At 46.0% G+C, this 22199-nt stretch overlaps 1 protein-coding gene and 1 long non-coding RNA gene across 4 annotated transcripts in view; one reads left to right on the top strand and one right to left on the bottom strand.

Moving 5' to 3' along the window:
- Positions 1–1449: 1449 nt before the first annotated feature.
- GNB5 (G protein subunit beta 5) overlaps positions 1450–22199 on the bottom strand; it is a 55744-nt gene continuing 34994 nt past the window's right edge. Inside the window, exons 5-11 of one of the 3 annotated variants that reach the window (XM_023227183.1) lie at positions 21390–21522; positions 15873–16016; positions 13615–13706; positions 8354–8402; positions 6167–6263; positions 4673–4839; positions 2439–2991 (exon numbers count right to left, since the gene is read on the bottom strand). In XM_023227183.1, coding sequence (XP_023082951.1) covers positions 2980–2991; positions 4673–4839; positions 6167–6263; positions 8354–8402; positions 13615–13706; positions 15873–16016; positions 21390–21522 — 694 coding nt within the window. In that variant the 3' untranslated portion in view covers positions 2439–2979. Of the gene's footprint in view, positions 2992–4672; positions 4840–6166; positions 6264–8353; positions 8403–13614; positions 13707–15872; positions 16017–21389; positions 21523–22199 lie in introns of all 3 variants that reach the window. The other 2 variants (XM_023227185.1, XM_023227184.2) reach the window with 2 other exon arrangements.
- Positions 17421–20887, top strand: LOC111552768. The gene is made up of 4 exons (XR_002734724.3): positions 17421–17665; positions 18398–18464; positions 18691–18875; positions 19859–20887. It is a non-coding gene; the product is annotated as an uncharacterized LOC111552768 (long non-coding RNA).

Genomic DNA, 22199 nt, shown 5'->3' with positions numbered 1-22199 from the left:
GGAGGAGGAGGAGATGGGAGGGGAGGAGGAGATGGGAGGGAGGGAGGAGGGAAAGAGAAGAGAAAGAGGGAAGATAGGTGGAGGGAGAAGGGAGGGGGGCAAACAGGAAGGGGAATAAGGAGGACACAGGGAGGAAGCTGGGAAACCTTCCTGAAGATGTGCTAAAGAATGAGGTATGCACATCACATATTTTAGTGCCATCCCATGTTACAGATGGGGAAACTGAGGCTGAGAGAAACTCAGATATTATCACATATTCTGTGAACCTGTCAGGGCTGGGTGTGAACCGAGGTCAGACCTCCTTTGTCACCATGGGGTCCCTCTAACTCCTCTGTGAGTCCCAGTATCAGGGGTGCCACCTTTCAGCCAGCTGGCCTAGCAGCTACAAGAACCTGGGACACAAAGGCCCTGATAACCTTGTGCTGTTTTAAACCACTTATAATCTAGAGAGGGGTGCGAAGGAGGCAGAAGGGCAGGAAGAGGGCAGTGGCAATGGGATGCCTGCCTCTGGCTCGCCTGGGAGAACAGGGATGGCTGCCAGGGCTCCGCCGGTGAGAGGCTGACCGCGCATTCTAAAGCACTGGACTTGGCTTCATGTCACAGGTACTTCCCATAAATACCCATCACCCACACCTTTCTGCCTGAACTTTCTTTTTTTCTGGCCCAGGAGGGGGTTGCCTAAGGCTCTACACCTCTGGGAGCCCATCTGGCCCCTTCACCTCAATTGGTTTGGTAGGTTTATCCCCAAGTCCTCTGGAAAAAGGAAAAGCTGATTATAAAATGCACTCAGCATTATTTTCGATCTGCAAAACACAACCTATTCCATGGAGCTTACCCCTGAGTCTCCACATGCTGTCACACAGTCCAGACCCCGGCTCCGCCCACCGTGAGAGCGCATGCTCACAGCCCAGGGGCTTCCTGCCCATGTGGGGAGCGGACGCATTCTCTGGAATACTTTCCCTGGGCCTGTAAAGTGGCTTTTTGGATTGGAAAGTCACAGTCTACTTTGCACATATCCTGAAGATGCTCTCCACCCCTCCAAACATAGAACCTGGAGTGTGCTTCCCCTGGGCCACCTTTCCTTCCTTTCCCGTGCCTTCCTTCACTTCTGGGAGCCCGAAGGCACACTGCAGAGACAAAAAAAAAAAAAAAAAAAGGGCTGTGGGACAGAGGGCTGGGCATGCCACCACAAGGAGGCCAGCCGCACCAGAGGCCACTATGGGACATTCTGGAGCAGAGCTCAGGAATCCCATGGTGTCCCTGACCCCTTCAGCAGCTGGCAGGAGCTGGCCAGACACTGGGCCCATTTCCTGAGCCCCTGCCCAGACTGGAATCTACTGGGACTTAAAAGCACTCTCTCTGGGCTCATTGGAGGCAGGCAGAGGCCTTTTATTCTTCTCTCTCTACCCCAGACCCCGGTGTGCAGTAAAACCACCAGTAACTGCTCTGCAAATGTTCAAATTATTAATGTTTATTTGAAGTGGGATGATGGAAAAGCTGGCCTGGCTGATTTTGGACCGAGTGGCCCATCACAATACCTGAACAAGCAGCTGTGAGGGTGGGCCTGGCACACCCCTGGAGCATCTGGTCCAGGCCTGTCCTATGGGTGTGCCCAGCTCAAGCTCTGGAAGAGTCTCTCTGAGGAGCAGGGCCTGGAGCTGGGCTTGCAAAGCCAGAGCTACCACTAGAAGAAGGGCTGGGCTGGAGCAGGACCAGGAGAGGAGACCCGACGGTCCAAGGGGCAGGGTGCACGCAGCTTTCAGGCGCAGCCAGAACCTGCCAGCAGACCCCAGGCCGCCCACGAGGACACAGGGCAGGCCTCACCAGGAATGACCTCTGGTGTCTGAGGTGACCTTTTATTCCCCTAGATAATAATGCGTGCCATCTTTTTAAATGAGAAGTTTTCCAAAGCAAAGAATAAGCATCTACATCTTACAAAAAAACCAAAAAAGGAAAAGGGATCCTATACCAAAAAGTACTTCCTTCTTCCAGAAGGAATTCTGAGTCTCAAATAAGGAGAAGATCTTCTTTTAATATTGTTTTTCTTTCTATGTAAGAGAAGCAGACATTATTATTCATGACTATCAATCAATCTGCATATGTAATTATAATTGCAATGCAATACATATGAATATAATTTATATGGACAAGATCCACTTTAACCTAAGTGTTTCCACTAATTTTACTAATAGGTTTTTAAATAAGTTTACTATCCTGTGTTCCCACACAGAGTTTTGCTTGCTCTCAGAAGCATTTGTTTACAAACAGCACTGGCATTCCTTTCAATTCAGAGAAAACGCCCTGTCCAAGTGACACAGTGACATCATCATCATTCAGCAGTCAAACCACCTGTCCTTTTGAGGCATTTCTCTGCATCATTTACAGCAGTTCACCATAGACAAAAATGTTTTATCCGAGAAAAGACAATAGAACAGGAAGCTGAAAAAGACACTTTTACAATAAAAACATTCTAAAAAAAGTGATTTTTGTCTGATTACATTTGGAATTGGAATTTGCTTCTATCCAGACCAGTTACCAGTCCTCAGTCCATAAAACCAGCACTTCCAGAGGAAGGTTCCAGGCATCACAGTGCACAAGAAATATCAGACTTTAAAGTGCTCTGAAAATGAATTGACTCAAAGAAATAATACGGACTATATTAACTGCTGAATTCTACTGGTGACAGAATGAGTTGAGGCTACTATAATTTAGAATAACCTTAAAAACAGATACATTTTAAAGTGTTCCAAAAGAAAAATACTGTACTTGAAGGTATTCTCGCAGTGCTGAAGGCTCACACTAGTGTATTTCCAGAGGTGACAGTTTTAATAGTCATATTGGAGACGCTTAGTGACCTGTGAGCCATGAGTTGCTCCCCTAAGCTAAACCGCAGTAAACTCTAAGCTCCTCTAGAAGTAATATCTATTTACATGTGAAGATTTCAAATTCTCAGGTATACATGAGTGCACTGTGAGATGATTAGGCCCAGACCTGTGAAGACACAAACAGATAGATTTTAGACCTTTGTAGTTAACAACTTATAAAATTTGAGCTTAAAGAGATAAAATTAGTCTATTCACACACATGCATGGGCATACATGTGCGTGTGTACGCACACACACACCATCCAAAACAGGGTGCTCCTGTGCCTTAGAAGGATAACACTGTACTCCTAGCAACGCAAAGGTGCTTCTTTGGACCCATCCCCTCCTCCCTTAGTTAATTGTTTGTGGGGCATTTGCAGCCTCCTTACTAGGGTCTGGTTACTCTTACAGATTGACAACCAAAACCATTTGAACCCATACAGCTCACCGTATACATTAACAGGACTTTACTCATTTAGGACACTCTTACCCACGAAGATGAACTCACAGATAACCTTTTTATTCACTTCAGGAATTTTGCAAAAATCTTTTCTCTATCCTAACACTAGACTACTCAACTTACCCTCTTTAGAAAATACACCCATGTCTCAGGACAATATAGACCATCAAATGACTACTTAGTTTTAAAAGGTTTGTTCAAAACCCTCCCCCACCCGTGTCCAGCAATCCTAAAACTATTATGCCACAAAGTTGTCCAATCCTAATTAAGTGGCCCCCAAAACAAAGACCTGCCTTAAACCAGACCAAAAAACCTCATGCATGCCTTTGTCCTCCTCTTCTGAGATGCCACTACACCTCTACCAATTCTTGATGTTCCACACTGAGGTAAGCAATAAATTTAGCTTTGCTCTATGAATGCGCATCTTTTTTTTGAGACAGAGTCTTGTTCTGTTGCCAAGGCTGGAGTGCAGTGGGATAATCTCGGCTCACTGCAACCTCTGCCTCCTGGGTTCAAGCGATTCTCCTGCCTCAGCCTCCCGAGTAGCTGGGACTACAGGTCCACGCCACCATGCCTGGCTGATTTTTGTATTTTTAGTAGAGACGGGGTTTCACCATGTTGCCCAGGCTGGTCTGGAACTCCTGACCTCAAGTGATCTGCCCAACTTGGCCTCCTAAAGTGCTACAATTATAGGTGTGAGCCACCATGCTCAGCTTAAACAGGCTATTTTGGTAGTATTTTGGGGGAGCCAACACTCAACAAGATTATGGAGCTGTCTTTGAGAATTTAATGAAAGCCATGAGGACAAAATGCTTACACCCCAAATTTGGCATATATAATTTCAGGGGCTTCACGTCCAAAATTAAGCTATAGGAAAACTAAAAAGAAAAAAAAAAAAAGAAAGAAAGATAAAAGTAATAATTTCAGGGGCTTCACAGCCTCCTGGATCTGTGACCCTCGTCATCACACGGTCGATAATTGTAATAAGAACCCTATACTATAGGAGAAGAGATTGGTTATCTGTGGTTTGCCAAAGGCTAGAATCACAAGAATCAGACTTTTAGGGTCAAAAGGAACTTTCTGGATGATGAAGCCTAACTATTCCCTCACCTACAGGCTGATACGCAGTTGTCGAATCTGTGGGAGAATACCTGCATTGATGGGGCACTCGCTACCCCTCCAGGCAACTAGTTCCTTCTGTGGCTGTGGGCAGAGCGGAAACGAGAGCTCGGCGAGGCTGACCAGGCCCACGTGAGCTTACTCTGAAAGCCTTCCCTCTGCTTCAGAAGGCCCGTCACCCCTCCTTTCTCCTCTCACACACACGAAAAGAGAAGACCATCTCTCTTACTCTGAGGGTATGATCCCATGATCCTGAGCAGAAAGCAGTTCCATCGGGGGAAACTCGTAGAGTGCTAACGCGGTTTTCATGTCCAAACAGGATGGAGACCCGGGACCCTTTGAGAACATCCCAGACGTTGATAGTGTAATCATTGTATCCAGCAAACAGCAGGCGACCTTGAAGCAGGGTGAGATGATAGCTGTTAAGTCAGTTCCTTGCTTCCTGTTTCTCATTACATGGCTGTCACTCACTCACTCATTCAGTAAGCAGTGATTCAGGCCCACTGAGTTCTAGGCACTGTGCTTTACCTTGAGGATTTAAAGGGGAGAAAGCACAGTCACGGCCCCTGGTGGAGGATGTGGGGCCGAGAGGAACAGATCACTGTAGCACCCCATGGTAACAGCCATAATGCAAGTGCTTTACACACGTAAAGTGCTACGGGACCAGAGAGGAAGGGGGATCAAGGAGGACACTGCAGACACAAATAAATTATTTCTAGTCATTTGCTAGTTAACAACTTGTAAAACTTGTTTAAAGAGAGAAAGTTAAAGTGACATTTGAGTTGGCTCTTGAGGGTTGAATAGGAGTCTGTGATGCAGAGAAGGCAGGGAAAAGATGTTCCAGGCAGTAGCAGGAACTTCATGTGCAGTTAGTCTAGGAGTGTGTCTGGGGAAATCGAGTGGTCCAGGTAGCCAGCCTGTTAGCTCTGCTTTAACTTTCTATTTTGCTTTCTTTTTTTGACATGATCTTTCTGGAGCTATGGTTTTTCACTAGTAACTTCCCACAAAGGAGCCATGAGCTTCAGGGCACTGAGAAGGGACTCATTTTATTTTTTCCCTTTGAGTCGGAGTCTCGCTCTGTTGCCCAGGGTGGAGTGCAGTAGCACGATCTCAGCTTACTGCAAGCGCCATTTCCCAGGTTCAAGCGATTCTCCTGCCTCAGCCTCCCGAGTAGCTGGGATTACAGGCATGTACTGCCATGCCCAACCAATTTTTGTATTTTTAGTAGAGAAAAGGTTGCACCGTGTTGGCCAGGCTGGTTTCGAACTCCGGACCTCGAGTGATTGCCTGCCTTGGCCTCCCAACGTGCTGGGATTACAGACGTGAGTCACGGTACCTGGTCAAGAAGGGACTCTTGCTTAACCTCCACCTTAGAGAAAAGTTCCCTTTGGGGCATGAAGAGAAGCAAAGACTGGGGAGAAAATGCCTGAGAGCATTGCAGAAGTGAATTTCTGACACTTCATTGCCTTGAAGGACAGCATTAGGTGAGTACACAGCCTTCATTTCCCCCTGGAGTGAATGGGGCTAGAGGAAGTTGCCTGGAGCAGGGCAAAGTGGGAGGTCAGAAGCTCAGAGGAGGAAAACTGGTGCAAATGTGGATGATTTCTCATACTGGTCCACAGGAAGCTCGGTTAATGAAAAGGAACTGAGTGATGGCGGAGCGCTAGTTTCATTCCAGTCCCGTCTTACAGTCCCGGGAAAAGTTTCTGAAATAAAATCTTACCACTGAGGGAGAAGTCCACGCTGGATGCTCCAAATATGATACTCTCTTTGGAATAGATGGCGACTTCCCTGTCTGCCCGCAGGTCATAGAGGCGACACTGGGGAGCAAATAAATAAAGCAGCACTTACTTCTGGCTTCAGTTTGGTGATGTGATGACCACAGAGCTACAGGTAGGTGCTAGTGACTTGTGTAGTTTAAAGGATGAAGGAAAAACTTCTTAGTTTTCCCTACTGTTATTTCATCCTTTAGTCCTGACTCCTATTAATTCTATTAGTCAGTAAAGAGATTCCTATTAATCTCTCTGAGTCAGTAAAGAAATGACAAATATAGCAATTTCTTCAGGTATAAAAACAAAATGAGGCCCCACTTTTTTTTCTGATAAAGGACACATGTTCATCGTAGAAAATTTTGAAATATTCAGAAATGTATACAGAAGGAAATGAGGGTCACCCTAAATCCTAGAGGTATTTACTAATTTTGAGCTGTTTTCTTCAGTCTTATTTCTATTTTATGTGTGTATCCGAATGGGCTGGATGTTTCATTATTGCGTCTATTAACATTAGGTTATATGTACTTTCTCATATCATTAAAAGAAAACTTGAAAAAACGTTATGAACATGGTTACTGAATATACCAGAATCTAGCCAAATCCTGTTGTTTTGGTTGTGTTTAATTTTTCTCTTTTATAAATAATATTATGATGACTATTCTTATATAAAAATCTTTACATGTGTTTCTGGTATTTTCCTTAGATGAGGTAAGAAATAGAATCCTTAGAAGAGTTATCAGGAAATAGCATGACCAGATCAGAAGTAGAGATGTTTTATTTTATATTTTATTTTATTTTGAAATGGAATTTTGCTTGTCACCCAGGCTGGAGTGCAGTGGTGCAATCTTGGCTGACTACAACCTCTGCCTCCCCGGGTTCAAATGATTCTCCTGCCTCAGCCTCCAGAGTAGTGGGGATTACAGGCACCCGCCACATCGCCTGGCTAATTTTTGTATTTTTAGTCTCATTTACTAGAGACGGGGCTTCACCACATTGGCCAGACTGGTCTTGATCTCCTGACCTCAGGTGATCCACCCACCTTGGCCTCCCACAGTGCTGGGATTACAGGCATGAGCCACCATGCCTGGCCAAGTAGAGATGTTTTCAAGCTCTTGATTCATATCTGCCCTCTAGCAGGGTGGTGCCAACTATCCTGACCCCAGGCTTGCTCCAGGCTCCCCACCAACCCAACCTCTGAGCATTTCTTTGCTAATCCAAGTGGCAAAATGGGCATCTGATCACTGAAAATTTAAAACATACATTTCTTTGATTATGGGTGACTTTGAAAACATTTTCAGGTGTTTACTTGCCATTTTGGATTTACTGCTTTGTAAATGACCTGCATTTTACCCTCTTCTTTAATTGGAGTGTTTGCTTTATTGCTTATGTAACCCTATTCATATCTACAGGATTTCAACTTGGCCTGTACTGTACGTGGCAAGAATTTTTCCATGATGTATTCCCTCATATTGTTATATATCTTTGACATACAGAAGTTTAAATTTTCATTATTTCAAAACTCTCAATCGATTCTTTTGTAATTTCTTTAGCAGAAAATTAGAATGAAAACCATTATTTCATAAGGTATTTGATATTTTGAGGGCAACAAGAAAATATTTTTTCTCTTGAAAATAATTTGGCAATCAGTATCAAAAGCCTTAAAACTGGGTCTATTTATGGCTCAGCAAGTTATGTCTGAGAATGCTAAGGAAATGATAAGCAAGGTACAAAAACACTAATAGCAGTGTTTTTAACATGAAAAAAAAAAAAACCTTGATAAGACCAAATGTCCAAAAATTGAAGACGAATATCACGTTCATAACATGGACTACTACTCAATCATTAAGAAAATATAATGGAGAGAAATATTTATCGGCCTGGGAAAATGTTCACATTCTGTTAAGTGAAAATGCCAAATTATAAAGCATTTTGTGTGTCAAAAAGAAAAAAAGTCAGAAAGGAATTCATCCAGCTATGATTTTTCTTGGGTAAGGAGGTCAAGGTAATTTAATATTCCCCCAAATTTTCTTCATTGAATACTCACTACTTCTGTAACCAGAAAAATAGTTATTTTCTAAAAATAAGTTAGCAGATCCCTCTATTGAATAGGAAAAGCTCTCAATAACTTAGAAACATACCGTAGCATCATCTGACCCTGAAGCAAAGGCATCTCCACTGGGGTAGTACCTGCAGAGAGAAAGTACTTTATCTAGGGTGGTGATTCCCGACCCTGGATGCCCATCAGAACCATGCTAGGCCCTTGGAATCAGAATCTCTACTTCTAGGGACATAAGGAATATTTGCAGCAGAAGACGGAAGAGGAAGCTCATATGTCAGGCCCACTGACTTCTAGTTTTCTTCCCTGTTAGTGGGGGACAATGACGCTGGCCTCGTAGAGTGAGATAATGTGTGTTGATATCAGGCACAGAACACAGAGCAGACCCCCTGTAAATATAGTTTCCCTCAATCACATATCTAATTCCTAAGACTTGGCCCAGAGCTGAGGGATAAGAAAGGGGGTGTGAGCACAGACACGGAATCAGATGCACCAAGCCACATTGGATGTCTGCACTGACCATTTACTACCTGCGATACTTTTGGCAAATGACTTCCTCTTGCCTAGCCTCAGTTTCCTCATCTGAAAAGTGAGAGTAATAATGCATATTTTTTGCTGTGAAGTTTACATAAGACAGTCCACGCAAAGAATCTGGTATGGTGCCAATTAAAACACATTCAATAAATGATGATTATTACTGCTATAGTCATTCTCTTCTCAATGATTAGTGAGAAATATGGGTCCTAAATTATAATCCAGAGGCAGAATGAGAGCAAATGTCTTTAAACCCCTCCGCTCTGCCTCACCCAGCTGTGTTCCCCACACCTTCCACTGTTTCTTTTTCTGTTTGTTTTTTTGAGACTGAGTCTCACTCTGTCACCCAGGCTGGAATGCAATGGCGTGAACTCGGCTCACTACAAACCTCCACCTCCCAGGTTCAAGCGATTCTCATGTCGCAGCCTCCCAAGTAGCTGGGATTACAGGCACATGCCTCTATGCCTGGCTAATTTTTGTATTTTTAGTAGAGACGGGGTTTCACCATGTTGGTCAGGCTGGTGTTGAACTCCTGACCTCAAGTGGGGGCACAAAAAGTCTCTTCCAGATAATCTACGTATTACCTGGAAGATAATACACTTGGTCCCTGAACTTCCCACCAGCAGAAGGAAATCATAGCCCTAGGCCTCCCAAAAGTGCTGGGATTACAGGCGTGAACCACCACACCTGGCCTGTTTCTCCTTTCTTGTACCAGTGACCTACCCTATAGCTCCATAAAAGCCAGAGGAGGAGCAGCCCTTTAAAACAGCTAAAGTTATTCCTCCTACCCGCGGGAGGGGAGAGTCAAAACATTTGGCAAAGAGAGGGAAGCTTGACTTTTTGTGACTAACTTACACTGGCCTGAAAGATGGGGATGGAGAACAGAAAAGCTGGATGGGAAATGTTAGCCATTTTCAGCTCTGCCCCAGTCAGTCTATCACGGTGTGGGCACATTATGTTTTTGAAAGCATTACGAATTCATGGAGTATCTGACGCATCCATATTCCAATGTCAAAATGATTTCTAGATTAAATACCATTTGGGGCCACGTGGGCTATGATTTCCTTCTGCTGGTGGGAAGTTCAGGGACCAAGTGTATTATCTTCCAGGTGATACGTAGATTATCTGGAAGAGACTTTTTGTGCCCCCAGTGTCCCCTCTCTCTCTCCTATAACTATGGTTAAATAAAAGCAGGATTTTTTTGAATGGCACCAAACCCAGGGGGTGCTACTGGAATTCAGTGGCTGGGCCACAGGGATGGCAAATGTCTTACATGGAACATTCCCTTACAATGAAATGTCCTTCCCAAAATGCTAATAGTGAGCCCCACTGAAACGCTGGTTTGTTTTGTTTTTCCTGGGCACATGGCAGAATGAAAACTATGTGTCTAGTCTTCCTGTAGCCAGATGTGGCCATATGATCATGTTCTGGCTCATAGGATGCAGACAGAAGCGATAAGCGCAACTCTCCTCTACCAGCCAGCTGGAAAGAAGGCATGGTGGTAGGCCAGTGGGGGCAGGAGAGGGAGCACCATCCTAGGGAGTGGGTTGCGAAGACAGAATGAGCTGTCATAGCAGCTCAGATTTTAAGGTGAGAACAAACTTCCATCTGGTTTAAGTCACTGTTATTTGGGCTTCTCTCATACAAGCCCATGTCCTAACTAAACCAGTGTACCACGAAGGGCATGCTAAGAGAACAATGACAATGCTCAGTATAACCTCAGCCTTGGGTAGACATGGTAGCCAATGTTTGCCCTGGAAGAAAATCAAAAGGTACCCTGAACATGGTCCACTGAATCAGTCCCTGTAGCATCCGTCAGATGAGTCTCAGCGCCAATTTACACCATTCCGTAAAATAACTTAATTGAAACTGCATTCACTCTATGTAGAAAAATGGCCATTTAAAATTTTAAGTTACAGTGTTCCCTATCAAAAATTGGGTTTACGTCTCCATTTATCAACATCTTCTTTTATTTCTCCCATTAAGAATTCATAAATAGTTTAAAAAGTTTGGTTACCACCGTAAGATTTTCTCTCTCTCTCTCTCTCTGACTTCCTCAGTGCAGGAGATCGATGAGTAAATTGGCCATGCAGTGTGGTCCCCCTCACACAGGAGGGCACCTAAGTCAGCCCTGGAAACCAGGGGGCTTCCTGGACAGAGGGAAGCTTAAGTTGAAAACTGATGGTCAAAGGAGGTTAGAGGCAGAGGGTTCAGGGGAGATGAAACAGCTCAGGTGAGACAGTGTGCATTTTATTTTTTTATTATTATTATTTTGGAGAAAGAGTCTCACTCTATCGACCAGGCTGGAGTGCAGTGGCGTGATCTCGGCTCACTACAACTTCTGCCTCCTGAGTTCAAGCGATTCTCGTGCCTTAGCCTCCCAAGTAGCTGGTATTACAGCCATGTGCCACCATGTTTGGCTAATTTTTGTATTTTTAGTAGAGACGGGGTTTCACTATGTTGGCCAGGCTAGTCTCCAACTCCTGACCTCAAGTGATCCACCCACCCTGGCCTCCCAAAATGCTGGGATTACAGGCATGAGCCAGAGCGCCCAGCTGAGTGTGTGCATTTTGAAGCTGTACATTGGCCCTCCATAGCCATAGGTTCCACACTCATGGATAAAATCAACTGCAGATTAAAAATATTCTAAAAAAGAAAAGGATTGTCGCATCTGTACTGAACCTTTTTTCTTGTCGTTATTCTCCAAACAATACAGTCTAACAACTATTTACATTGCATTTACATTTATTCGATATTATAAGTAATTGAGAGATGATTTAAAGTACATGGGAGGATGTGCATAGGCTATATGCAAATCTTATACCACTTTAATTTTATTATTTATTTATTTTTATAACTTCAGCATACCCTGAGAAAATACTACATAGTTTTCTGTAGGATTCTGGTATCTGAGGGAGGTCCTGGAACCAATCTCCCATAGATACCAAGGAATGACTGTACTTTATTAATACATAGGGGCTTATTTTTGTGGCTTTATCTTCTATCTTGCATTTTACTAACTTCACTTACTATCTGTAGTGATTTTCAGATTGATTTCTTTTGATTTTCTAGGTAATTACTGCATATTTACAACAAGTGAGAGTCTTTCTGCTTTTTTCCTTATCCCACATTTGAGGGCAAGGAGTACTAAAGTAAGTACGTATTGTTTTTTGTTCTTGTTTTTAAGAGAAACAATTCTCGTGTTTTCCCACTAAGTACAATGAAGATTCTTGGGAGTTCTGAGTATAATGAAAATACTTTATAAACTGTCTCAACAGTACCATCTTCCATACATGGCAAATCCTGATCTCTCTCTTAGGATCTAATTCATGGACCTGCTACTGACTTGACATCTTGAATGTTTAATAGGCATCTCAAACCTAACTAGCCCCAAACAGAGCTCCCAAATCCATGTGCAAAACCCACCTCCTCCCCCTATCCTTCCAGTCTTCCCTGTCTTAGCCCACGGACTGCTGCTTACTGCCCTCGATAAAAGACGTGGGTTCCCTAAGCTCAGGGTTCTTCTAGAGTGCATCCCTTGCATCTGCCAGTGTCATCTGGCCCTTTTCATGTCTCTCTGTGGAACTGGGGCTCAAGTACCAGCACAAACAAGCTGATATCCTGGCTATTGCCATTACTATGAGTAATAAACTGTCCTTCATCTCCGACCCAGGAGTCTCGTGTCTTCTACCAGCATCCATGAGCTATGGCAGCCCAACTTGTTAACTTGTAGGTAGATAAAATCTCAGACATTTCGTAATTCTTGACATTTCTCTGTCTCCACCATGTCTTCCTTAGTTCCAGTCACCATCGTTTCTTTCTTGAACTCACACAACCTAACTGGTCTAATTGGTCATCATATTTCCATTCTTGTTCCCTACAATGTCTTCTCCATATAGCCAGTGATCTGTCTGGTTTGTTTGGGTTTTTTTTTTTTTTTTCCTGAGACATGGTCTCACTCTGTTGCCTGGGCTGGAGTGCAGTGGCACTATCTCGGCTCACTGTAGCCTCAATCTCCTGGGTTCAATTGATCCTCCCACCTCAGCCTCCTCCGCACATCACCATGCCTGGCTAAATTTTTGTATTTTTTTTTTTTGGTAGAGACAGGGTTGCACCATGTTGCCTAGGCTGGTCTCAAACTCCTGGGCTCAGGCAATCTGCCCGCCTCGGCTTCCCAACAAAGCGATCTTTTATGATCAGGTTAGCCATCCCTACCCCTCCCAACTCAAAACTCTCCAGTGACCACCTGGCCTTTTTTTAAGTCCCTTAACCTCTCATCTCTGTGCTTTTCCCTCAGCTCTTTGCGTGCCTGGCTCTTTCATCATCCTGGCCTCAATGTAAATGTCACCTTCTCAGTGAGGCTGTCTTTGACCTCTAAGAAATGACCCATCCCATCTCCCTATTTTACTTTTATCATAGTAGTTATCAGCATCTGAAATTGTATATTTCTGTTTGGTCTAGTTTGTCTCCTGTAAGAGAATAGAGACCTTGTCTATCTTGTTCACTAGTCTATTCCCAGTTCCTAGAATAATATCTAGCATAGAAATACTCAGTAAATATTTATTGAATGAATGGATGAAAAATGCTGATTCAACCTAGGGAGGATATTAATTGCTCCTAATGCAATTACATTAAAATTCTCCATGAGTTCTGAAGCACTGTTCAGTTCCACCACAATCAGCCTTTCTTCCTGGGGAGGCCTCTCTCAGCCAAGTAAACTGATCTGGAGGCGGTTCCTTGGCCAAGGATTACCCGAGCCAGGCAATGCCGGCAGAACAGAGAGGTGGCATGAACATTCTACTCACTGACCGGACACTGTTGATGTCAGATTCGTGTGTTTCAAAGGCCTGCACGCACTGACCGGAGCGCATGTCCCACACCATGGCTTTCTTGTCACATCCCTACAAATGCAAAATTACCCAGAGTTATGGCCACTTCAAGGAATGTCTATAGATGAGGCATGAGTCCCAGTTATATAACAGAGACCATTTCTTTCCCATGAGCAAATGGTTGACAACACACTTTTCTGAGACTAGCTTTATCTGAGGGCAGTTTCCTCAGTCAGAAAGCCCTTAGCAGCCTAGAACTAGGTCTTGGGATGGGAGGCAGGAGGGAAGGCACTCAGTTTCCTCTTTTAGCTTGTTTTCTTCTTTTGAGTATTTCTGAATGGAGGCAAACCCTTCTTACCCTCCCCCGGGCATCTCCCTTCCCTTTGTTTCCCCTCTTTTCTCTCTTCTCTTTATACTTGCCTCCCTAAGCCCAGAGGGCAAGGCAGGCAGGCAGTGGTGCGTGGTGGGCCCTCTCTAGCTGTGACATTAATGGGTTGGCAGTGCCCCAATGGAGCAGCTGAGAATCCCAGCTTTGCTTCGGTGTATGGAGCAGCCCTCAGCAAAGCTGGAGAGCCAGGCGCCCCGGGCCGTATGCACCCTCAGCAGCATGCCGGGCGGGGAATCCGCAAACCAGAGGCCCAGCAGGGTGCTGCCACTGACCCGCCGGGTGGCTTAGGCGAGTCACCTCCCTGGACGTCTGCCTCAACGCCTGTAAAGGTGAGGTGAAAAAACACACCTGAATGCTCTCTTCAGGTTGCTAACATGACCCAGAGTGTCACAGACGTGAGGGTTTCCCCATTATCCTATCAAGGCTCTGGGAGCAGTTTGATAAGTTCCTGCAGGGTGGTCATGTTATCAAGCTCAAGAAGCGGAATGTGGACTCTCAATAGTCAAATAGCTTAAATGATCAAACAGCTTAAACAGTCAAAAAGTAACAGTCAAAAAGTAACAGCTTAAAATTGGCGTCCAAGTTATTGGTTTCAACTTGGAGCTGAGGGAGGTGTGTAATGAAGCACCATCACACATCTGAGGAAGGCCCGTGGCCCGAGTGTCTTTACTGCAAATGTGGGCAAAGAAACCAGAAAGGCCCTCACGTCTTTAGAGGACACGAAATTGGATGCAGTTTAGTGCTCTGAAAGAGGCAATATGATCTACAGTAATAGCAGTAATTTTTAAAAAACACAGTAGAGTCGAGGAGAGATAAACACAGGGATACCAAGGCACAGGGGTGAAACATCTACACATGGCCAAATACCCAGGAAGAAAATCAGGGTCCCTGCTAACTACAGCTCATACAGCCCTGGCCTGGCTCCCAGGATCGACGTGTGGGCAGCCTGGAGCAAAGGTCCCTTATGTGTCCCAGCTGCAGAAGTCACCAGACAGTGTGTGCGTCACTGTCCTGTCTCACCACTGCCTCCTGACGGAGGTGAGACAGGACCCGTGGCAAGGTCAGCTGGCCCAGCTCTCTGTCCTTATTCTCAGGCTGTCCACAGAAAGACTCGCCCCTCCTATTTGCATACACACTGCAAACTCTTTCATCTACTGCTTGCCCCATCCTGGGGAGGGGAAGTGCAAACACCACTGTGCACGATGCCCAACTGAGAGAGGATGCAACTTACAGTCAGGCAGCAAAGCCTCGACCCAGGCGCCCTGACTCCTAGTCTAGCGCTTCTCTGAGTCTCTGTGGCCCTGTCTGCCAACTCTGAGCTTTCAAAGCCTCTGTTTCTTGCACCCTGTGATGGGAGAGAGGATGGTGGCTGGCAGGGGTGGGGTGGGAGAGTGCCCCACAGGCCCCAAGGCCCTGGTGGCATCACAGCGTTGCCTCAGCTCAGTAGCCATCTGACCTGCCATGCCCTTGTGCGTGTCTCTGATGCTCTCAGATGCTAACTCTCTGCTATTTATTTGAGGAATGACATTTTAAAATGTTGCAGATATACACCTTAAGTTGCAGCACTCATACAGGAGAACATTCCAGATTACTCTGGAGACTGCTAACATCAGTGGCAGAACAGAAGGAGGCCCTCAGCTCAGCCCTGTAGCTGCCCACCAAGCCCCCAAGAGGGGCCTGGAGCCAGTGCGGTCACTGCAGGAGCTGGGGGTTTAGTGGAGAGTTGAGGACAATTCCTGCAGTCCCTTCTAGGGAAGTGCCTAGGCTAATCCCAGGAATGGACAAGAACTGCCACCATAAGCCTCCTTAGTGGACACAGGAGCCCTAGGGAGTTTCCGTTGGGTCTTTACCCCAGACACGAAGGTGTTTCCAGTTTCTGAGGGGGCCAGGTCCAAGCAGAGGACGTCAGCCCCATGTCCGTGGAAGCTCTGCAGTAGCTGCCCGCTCTCCACGTCCCACAGGGCACACGTGCCATCGCCGCTCGCTGTCAGGATCTGCCCGCAGAAAAGGACAGGAAGTGGGTGGCTGTGGTTATTGCTTCTGCCAGGTGCAGTCAATCAGAGGCTTAACGTTCCGCAGGAAAAAGCAGACTCTACACACACACGCACACACACCTGCTGTATCTGGGTTCATGCACAGAAATCTCTCTCCTATACAAAGAAGGAAAAAGTACATTTCCTACACTCTCACAGTCCTTGAGTTGTGTGTTTACGTGCCTGCCTCCCTGCAGAGCTGAAATCCTGGCGGCCTCATGGTGGTACCTACAGGGCTCTACACATGCCTGGCTCGTAGGAAGTTCTGTTAGTCTCTGCTGCATGTTTGAAACCTTTGATGCCTCCCACTGCTGTGCAGGCCAGACACTTAAAGTGCTTCTTGGACACCGATGCACACACATCACTGGGCTGCTTGCTAATACAGAGTCTGGGGCGGGGCCTGAGAGTCTACACTTCTCACAGGCGACCAGGGAATGCTGAGGCTGCTCACAGGACACACCGGGAGCAGCAGGGGTCTCGGCAGCATCCTGTTGGACACGTTCTCTGTTGTTGCTTTTCCCAGGCACAGTGCTGTCCAGAGGCTTCCCAGGAGCACTGACGGGTGCGAGAGGATATTCATGCATACATAGGTTCAAGAAGCATTTGCTGTGTGCTGACAGTGTCTGCCAGGCACTCTGCTAATGCATGAGGGTTTGCAGAAAGATTGTGTCTCAGTTTCTGTTCTCCCAGAATTCAGTTTAATAGGATTGCCAGCAAGAATGAAACCAACATAATTCCCCATCCCTGTGTTAAACAATTCTGGGACCAGGCCAACTTTCCCGTTACTATGTTAAACCACACTGAGACCGAGTAAAAATAACTTCACTGCTTGCTGCAGAAAATACCTGCTCCTGGGAGAAAAGACTGTGAATCCATTAGACAACTTAACAAGATTAACAGCTTGCTCATCCAGACTCACTTCAAGACTGTTCCCTTGCTGGGCTCACCAATCCAAAGCTAAAACGGCTTTGCAAGACCCACCTTCAAATCACCACGCCTAGACCCTGAAATCCTCTAAGTACCCTTCCCTAATTCCTCCATTTTCAGACCCTACTAAGATCCTGCCAAGTGGAGGTTCTCCTTTACTGCACGAGGTCAGATAACCTTAGCTTTGCTTGGTTGCAAGTATTTCTGATGTTCGCTTGGGGAGTTGACATCACCAGTGGACAAGGATCGAAGACAACAGCATGGGTGTCTCACCACTGCCTCCTGACGGAGGTGAGACAGGACCCGTGGCAAGGTCAGCTGGCCCAGCTCTCTGTCCTTATCCTCAGACTGTCCACAGAAAGACTCGCCCCTCCCATCTGCATACACACTGCAAACTCTTTCATCTACTGCTTGCCCCATCCTGGGGAGGGGAAGTGCAAACACCACTGTGCACTATGCCCAACTGATAGAGGATGCAACTTACAGTCAGGCAGCAAAGCCCCGACCCAGGCGCCCTGACTCCTAGTCTAGCGCTTCTTGGAGTCTCTGTGGCCCTGCAGTCACTGGGATCCAGTGTGGTGATATCTGAGTTGGTCTTCAAGGAAGAGTGAGAGCTGGCCAGGTGAAGGAAGGGAAGAGGAGAGAGAAACTCCAAGGCGGCCTATGTCTGCACTAAATGAAAGGTGAGTCCGTTCACAGTTGGGGACTCAGCCTGAAGCCAAGAGGGCACTCTGGAAGCTTCTGGGCAGGAGAATGAGAAGAGCAAACGTATATTTTAGGAAACTCTGGCGGAGGCCCAAAGCGCCTCTAGATAGCTTACAAGTACAAAGGTCAGCCATAGAGTAAAGGCACACGGGGGTGCTGGGGGGCGGGGGGGAAGACATGGGGGCGGGGCTGAAGTTTTACTTTTTGTCACTGCCAGTGTGTGTGAGGCCTGGGCTCTGGCTGAGCATACCTTCCTGGGCTTGGGAGAAAGGCAGTGAGGACTCAGAGTTCAGGGCCCTCATAGGCCCAGCTGGTGGCATCACAGAGCCCTGGGGCCAGCTGGGTACTGACAGCAACGGAGGGGACCTGCAAGCAATGGAGAAGCTCTGGATAGCAGAGCCTCCCTACTCCCTGCCTTCTGGCTGCTCCACAGGGCCTGGGTGGAGTGATAAGACTGGAGGAAGTGGCTCCTGCAGCGTAAGTGTCCACAAGATAGCCCTTTGTGGGTGATTACTGATGGCTGAGGAAAGAAAAGAGGAATCAGGCCTTATGTGCTGGTAGCATGCAATGCACCCACTGACCACACCACACCTTCAATTTCCAGCTGCTGATGGGGTCTCTCCTCCTCACCCTTTGCCCCCTTTGCCTTTTTCTTCCCCTCTCTCTTATACGTTAGGCCTTGCACATAAAGAATCTCATTTTTTTCCCAGCACTTTGGGAGGCTGAGGTGGACGGATCACCCGAGGTCAGGAGTTCCAGACCAGCCTGGCCAACATGGTAAAACTCCATCTCTACTAAAAATACAAAAATTAGCCAGTTGTGGTGGCTCACGCCTGTTGTCCCAGCTACTCGGAAGGCTGAGGCACGAGAATTGCTTGAACCTGGGAGGCGGAGGTTGCAGTGAGCTGAAATTACGCCACTGCACTCCAGCCTGGGCAACAGAGTGAGACTTGGTCTCAAAAAAAAAGAAAAAAAAAATGAGATTTTTTTTTTTTTCCTGCAGGGAAGGAACAAATTACAAGAAGAGGAGGGGAATCTGCTCCCTCCCTGGCATTGAACCCACTGGCTGTCCACAGGACCCCCTCCAGCCTCGACTTCCCTCAGGAGGCCTGCATACATCCAATAAGATGACTTAAGCTGGCAAAGTAGCTTATGGACACACAGAACCTGAACCGAGGCTGAATTTGGGTATTAATATTTTGTTAGATGCTTGAATTCCTGCAATCTCTCCTGGCCCACACCCACTAGTGGTTGTTCCAACTCACCGTTTTCCTAACACTTGCAATAACTTAGTTTATTTTGAGACACCAGGTCCAAACAATTTTCTTTAAGCAACGACCCAGTCTTGCTCTTTAATTTAGGAAATTTTCATACCATACTGTTTGATCAAAAAAAAATGAATAGTTTTTAAAAGTTAAAAGTAGATTTCTAATACTTTTCAATTTTGTGTTTGTGATCTTCATTATAAGTAAAAATAAATTTTAAAGACCAAACATTTATTCACATAAATGCATTAAACAGAACCCCTAACTCATTGTCACTCATTTGTTCTGGAATGCAGAGAATTTGTAGGTTTAATACCATAGTCTCATACCAGCCACTTGAGTTTCTCTTTTATCATTCTAGATCCCAGGGATTGAAGAAAGCTGGAGGTTCATGAGTTCAGTAGTACCCAAACTAGGCTGTGTATCAGAATCACCCATGAAGCTTTGTGTTAATAATAAAAAAATTGGCTGGGTGTGATGGCTCATGCCTATAATCCCAGCATTTTGGGAGACCAAGGCGAGTGGATCGCTTGAGCTCTGGAGTTCAAGACCAGCCTGGGCAACACAGCGAGACCCCACCTCTAAAAAAAATACAAAAATTAGCCAGGCATGGTGGCACATGCTTGTAGACCCACTATAGGCCCACCAGCTACTTGGGAGGCTGAGGCAGGAGAATCACTTGAGCCTGGGTAGTGGAGGCTTCAGTGAGGCCAGACTGTGCCACTGCACTCCAGCCTGGGTACTAGAGTGAGACCCTGTTTCAAAAAACAAACAAACAAACAAATAATAACAGTTAACACTTACTGATATTTACCAGGGACTATACTATTTACATGAATCATCTCGTTTAAGTCTCAGAAAACCTTATGCAGGACAGATTTAATACTTTACTATCCTCATGTGCAGGTGAGAAAAATGAAGCATGCAGAAATTCAAATGCTGTCTAGGATCACTAGCTAGAACATGGCGGAGCCAGGATCTAATGCTGCTGTCTGCCTCCGGAGCCGCCCTTTACCTGCTCTGCCTCCCAGGCCACGTCCCCGCCAAGGTAGCCAGCTGGGACTTCCCTCTATCTCTGGCTAAGCTACTTGTTGGAAAAGAAAGCATCTTTTAACCTAGAGGTGCCCCCTTTCATCCCCAACCCTGCCCTGTGGCAACACAGAGTGAGGCTGATGGGTCTCCACAGAGGGGCTTCAGATGCCTGATGGTCGCGGTAGCCCCCTGAGCCTGCCTTCATCCGGTCTAAATGTCCTCTGTTGCTTTGGTTTGCCTCAGGCCCAAAGACATCTGGTTTTGGCCACTGCAGCCAGCCAGTGGCCACAGTGCCCCCTGGTGAACAAGTCTGCAAGATTCCTGGTTAGGCTCAAATATTAGGTGTAAACAACAGGTGCACAATGGCGATATTGCAAGTCCCAACATCCCCCCGTCAGCAATTGAACAACTACCCAGCCACCTGACCTCCCTGCTTCTAACCTCCCCATCCCTCCTGACATCAATCGCTGAAGCCAGAGTAAACTATGGAAGGCTTCAATCTAACTCAGACATCCTCCTCTTCCAAACAAACCAAAATCTGACTCACCCCTCAAGGGCTCCCGCCACCTACAGGGTCCAGCCCAGGCACTCAGGAAGCCCTGAGATCTGGCCCCACCCACCTCTCAGCTGCCTGCCTCCCACTGTGCTCCCTCACACGCTGTGGCTGCCTGGAGTGGCAGCAGTCCCTTTTCACTGACAGCAGCAAGTCTGTGACCAACCCCTCCTGCTCGGAGCTCCCCAGTTCCCCCACTGTCCAACCATTACTGGTTTTCATGAAGGTCCCTGAGGGCCAAGACTGAGCTTTTGGCCCCAGAGCCATGTGGTATCTGGCAATGTGGGTAGTAGGTACTGAGAAGGTTTGCTGAATAAGTGTGAATAAATAAATGATGCAGTGCTTTCACCACTTGCCAAATAAAACTTAGTCAAACTGTTAACGGTTGTGTTGTTTTCGTTGTAGTATATTCAAAGTAGAGCAAAGATTTAATATGGTGAAGCATTTTCTTTTTGCATTGGTTAAAACAGGACTGTAAAGTGAGATGCATATATAGTGCACAGCTCTGAAGCCCGACAGCTCAGTGAAGCTTTACACACGCTTTTAGCACGCAGACTAGGGCACAGTAACTGCCTCCACCCCAGGGGGTTCCCTGCTCCACTCCCACCCTTGCCAAGTCAATCAGAGGAGGATTTTCAATATGCCATGCAGTTTATCTCAACTCTATCAACAATCTAGCCCCAACTTTCTCATATTATTAAAAATCGTCATAATAACTGATGAGAAACAATGGGAGCTTCCCCTTAGAGCAAACTACTGGCGCACACCCATCTTGTTCAGAGAGATGCCAAAAGCTTCCTCTCCTCTCTGCTCCTCGGCAGGTCAACCTGACACCGGGGGCCGCTTATTTACCTGCATGTCAGAGTTGGTGAAGCTGCAGGCCGACAGGTAGTTGGTGTGCATAGCAACAGACTTCTTTTTGGCAGCCATGTTTTCATTTTTGTCAAACGTCAAGGGATACACAGAACACTTATTATCCAAACCACTAGGATGGAAAGAAAGAAGTACCAAAGGTTAATGCAGAGTAACAGAAAATGTGTCTACTTTCCCAATCACATAAACTTTTCAACATATTCTCTTTAGCAGTATCATATATTGTAACCTTTCCTCCAACTTTTACTTTGAAGATTTTTTTTTTTTTTTTAAATAGAGACAGGGTCTCGCTATGTTGCCCAGGTTGGTCTTGAACTCTTGGCCTCAAGCGATCCTCCCTTGGCCTCCCAAAGTGCTAGGATTACAAGTGTGAGCCACTGCGCCCGGCCAGTTTGAAGATTTTCAAACTTACTGTAAAACTGAAAAAAAAAAAAAGTATACTGAAACCCACATCCCTTCCCTTAGATTCACAGACTTAACATTTTGTCAAATTTGCAGGAGCAAATTCTGAACCATTTGACTGCAAACTGCAGATATGACATTTTCCTTCTGAACACTTCCATTTGCAAATTTACATCTCCTAAAAATAAGAACAGTCTCCTATCTACCACATCCTTATCACATTTGAGAAAATCAACAAAACCTCCATAACATCACTCAATAAACCAGCCATATTCAATCTTCCCCGATTGTTGCCAGGATCCAGGGCCCAACCAAGGCTCGCATATTGCATTCAGTTGTTACGTCGTTTTAAGATCTTTTAATCTAGAACAGACTCTACCTACTGTT

This window comes from Piliocolobus tephrosceles, chromosome 6 (genome assembly GCF_002776525.5).
Source record: "Piliocolobus tephrosceles isolate RC106 chromosome 6, ASM277652v3, whole genome shotgun sequence".
Classification (NCBI taxonomy): Eukaryota; Metazoa; Chordata; class Mammalia; order Primates; family Cercopithecidae; genus Piliocolobus; species Piliocolobus tephrosceles.
The sequence above is the reverse complement of the archived record's forward strand: the minus strand, read 5'-3'. Positions and strand labels throughout refer to the sequence as shown.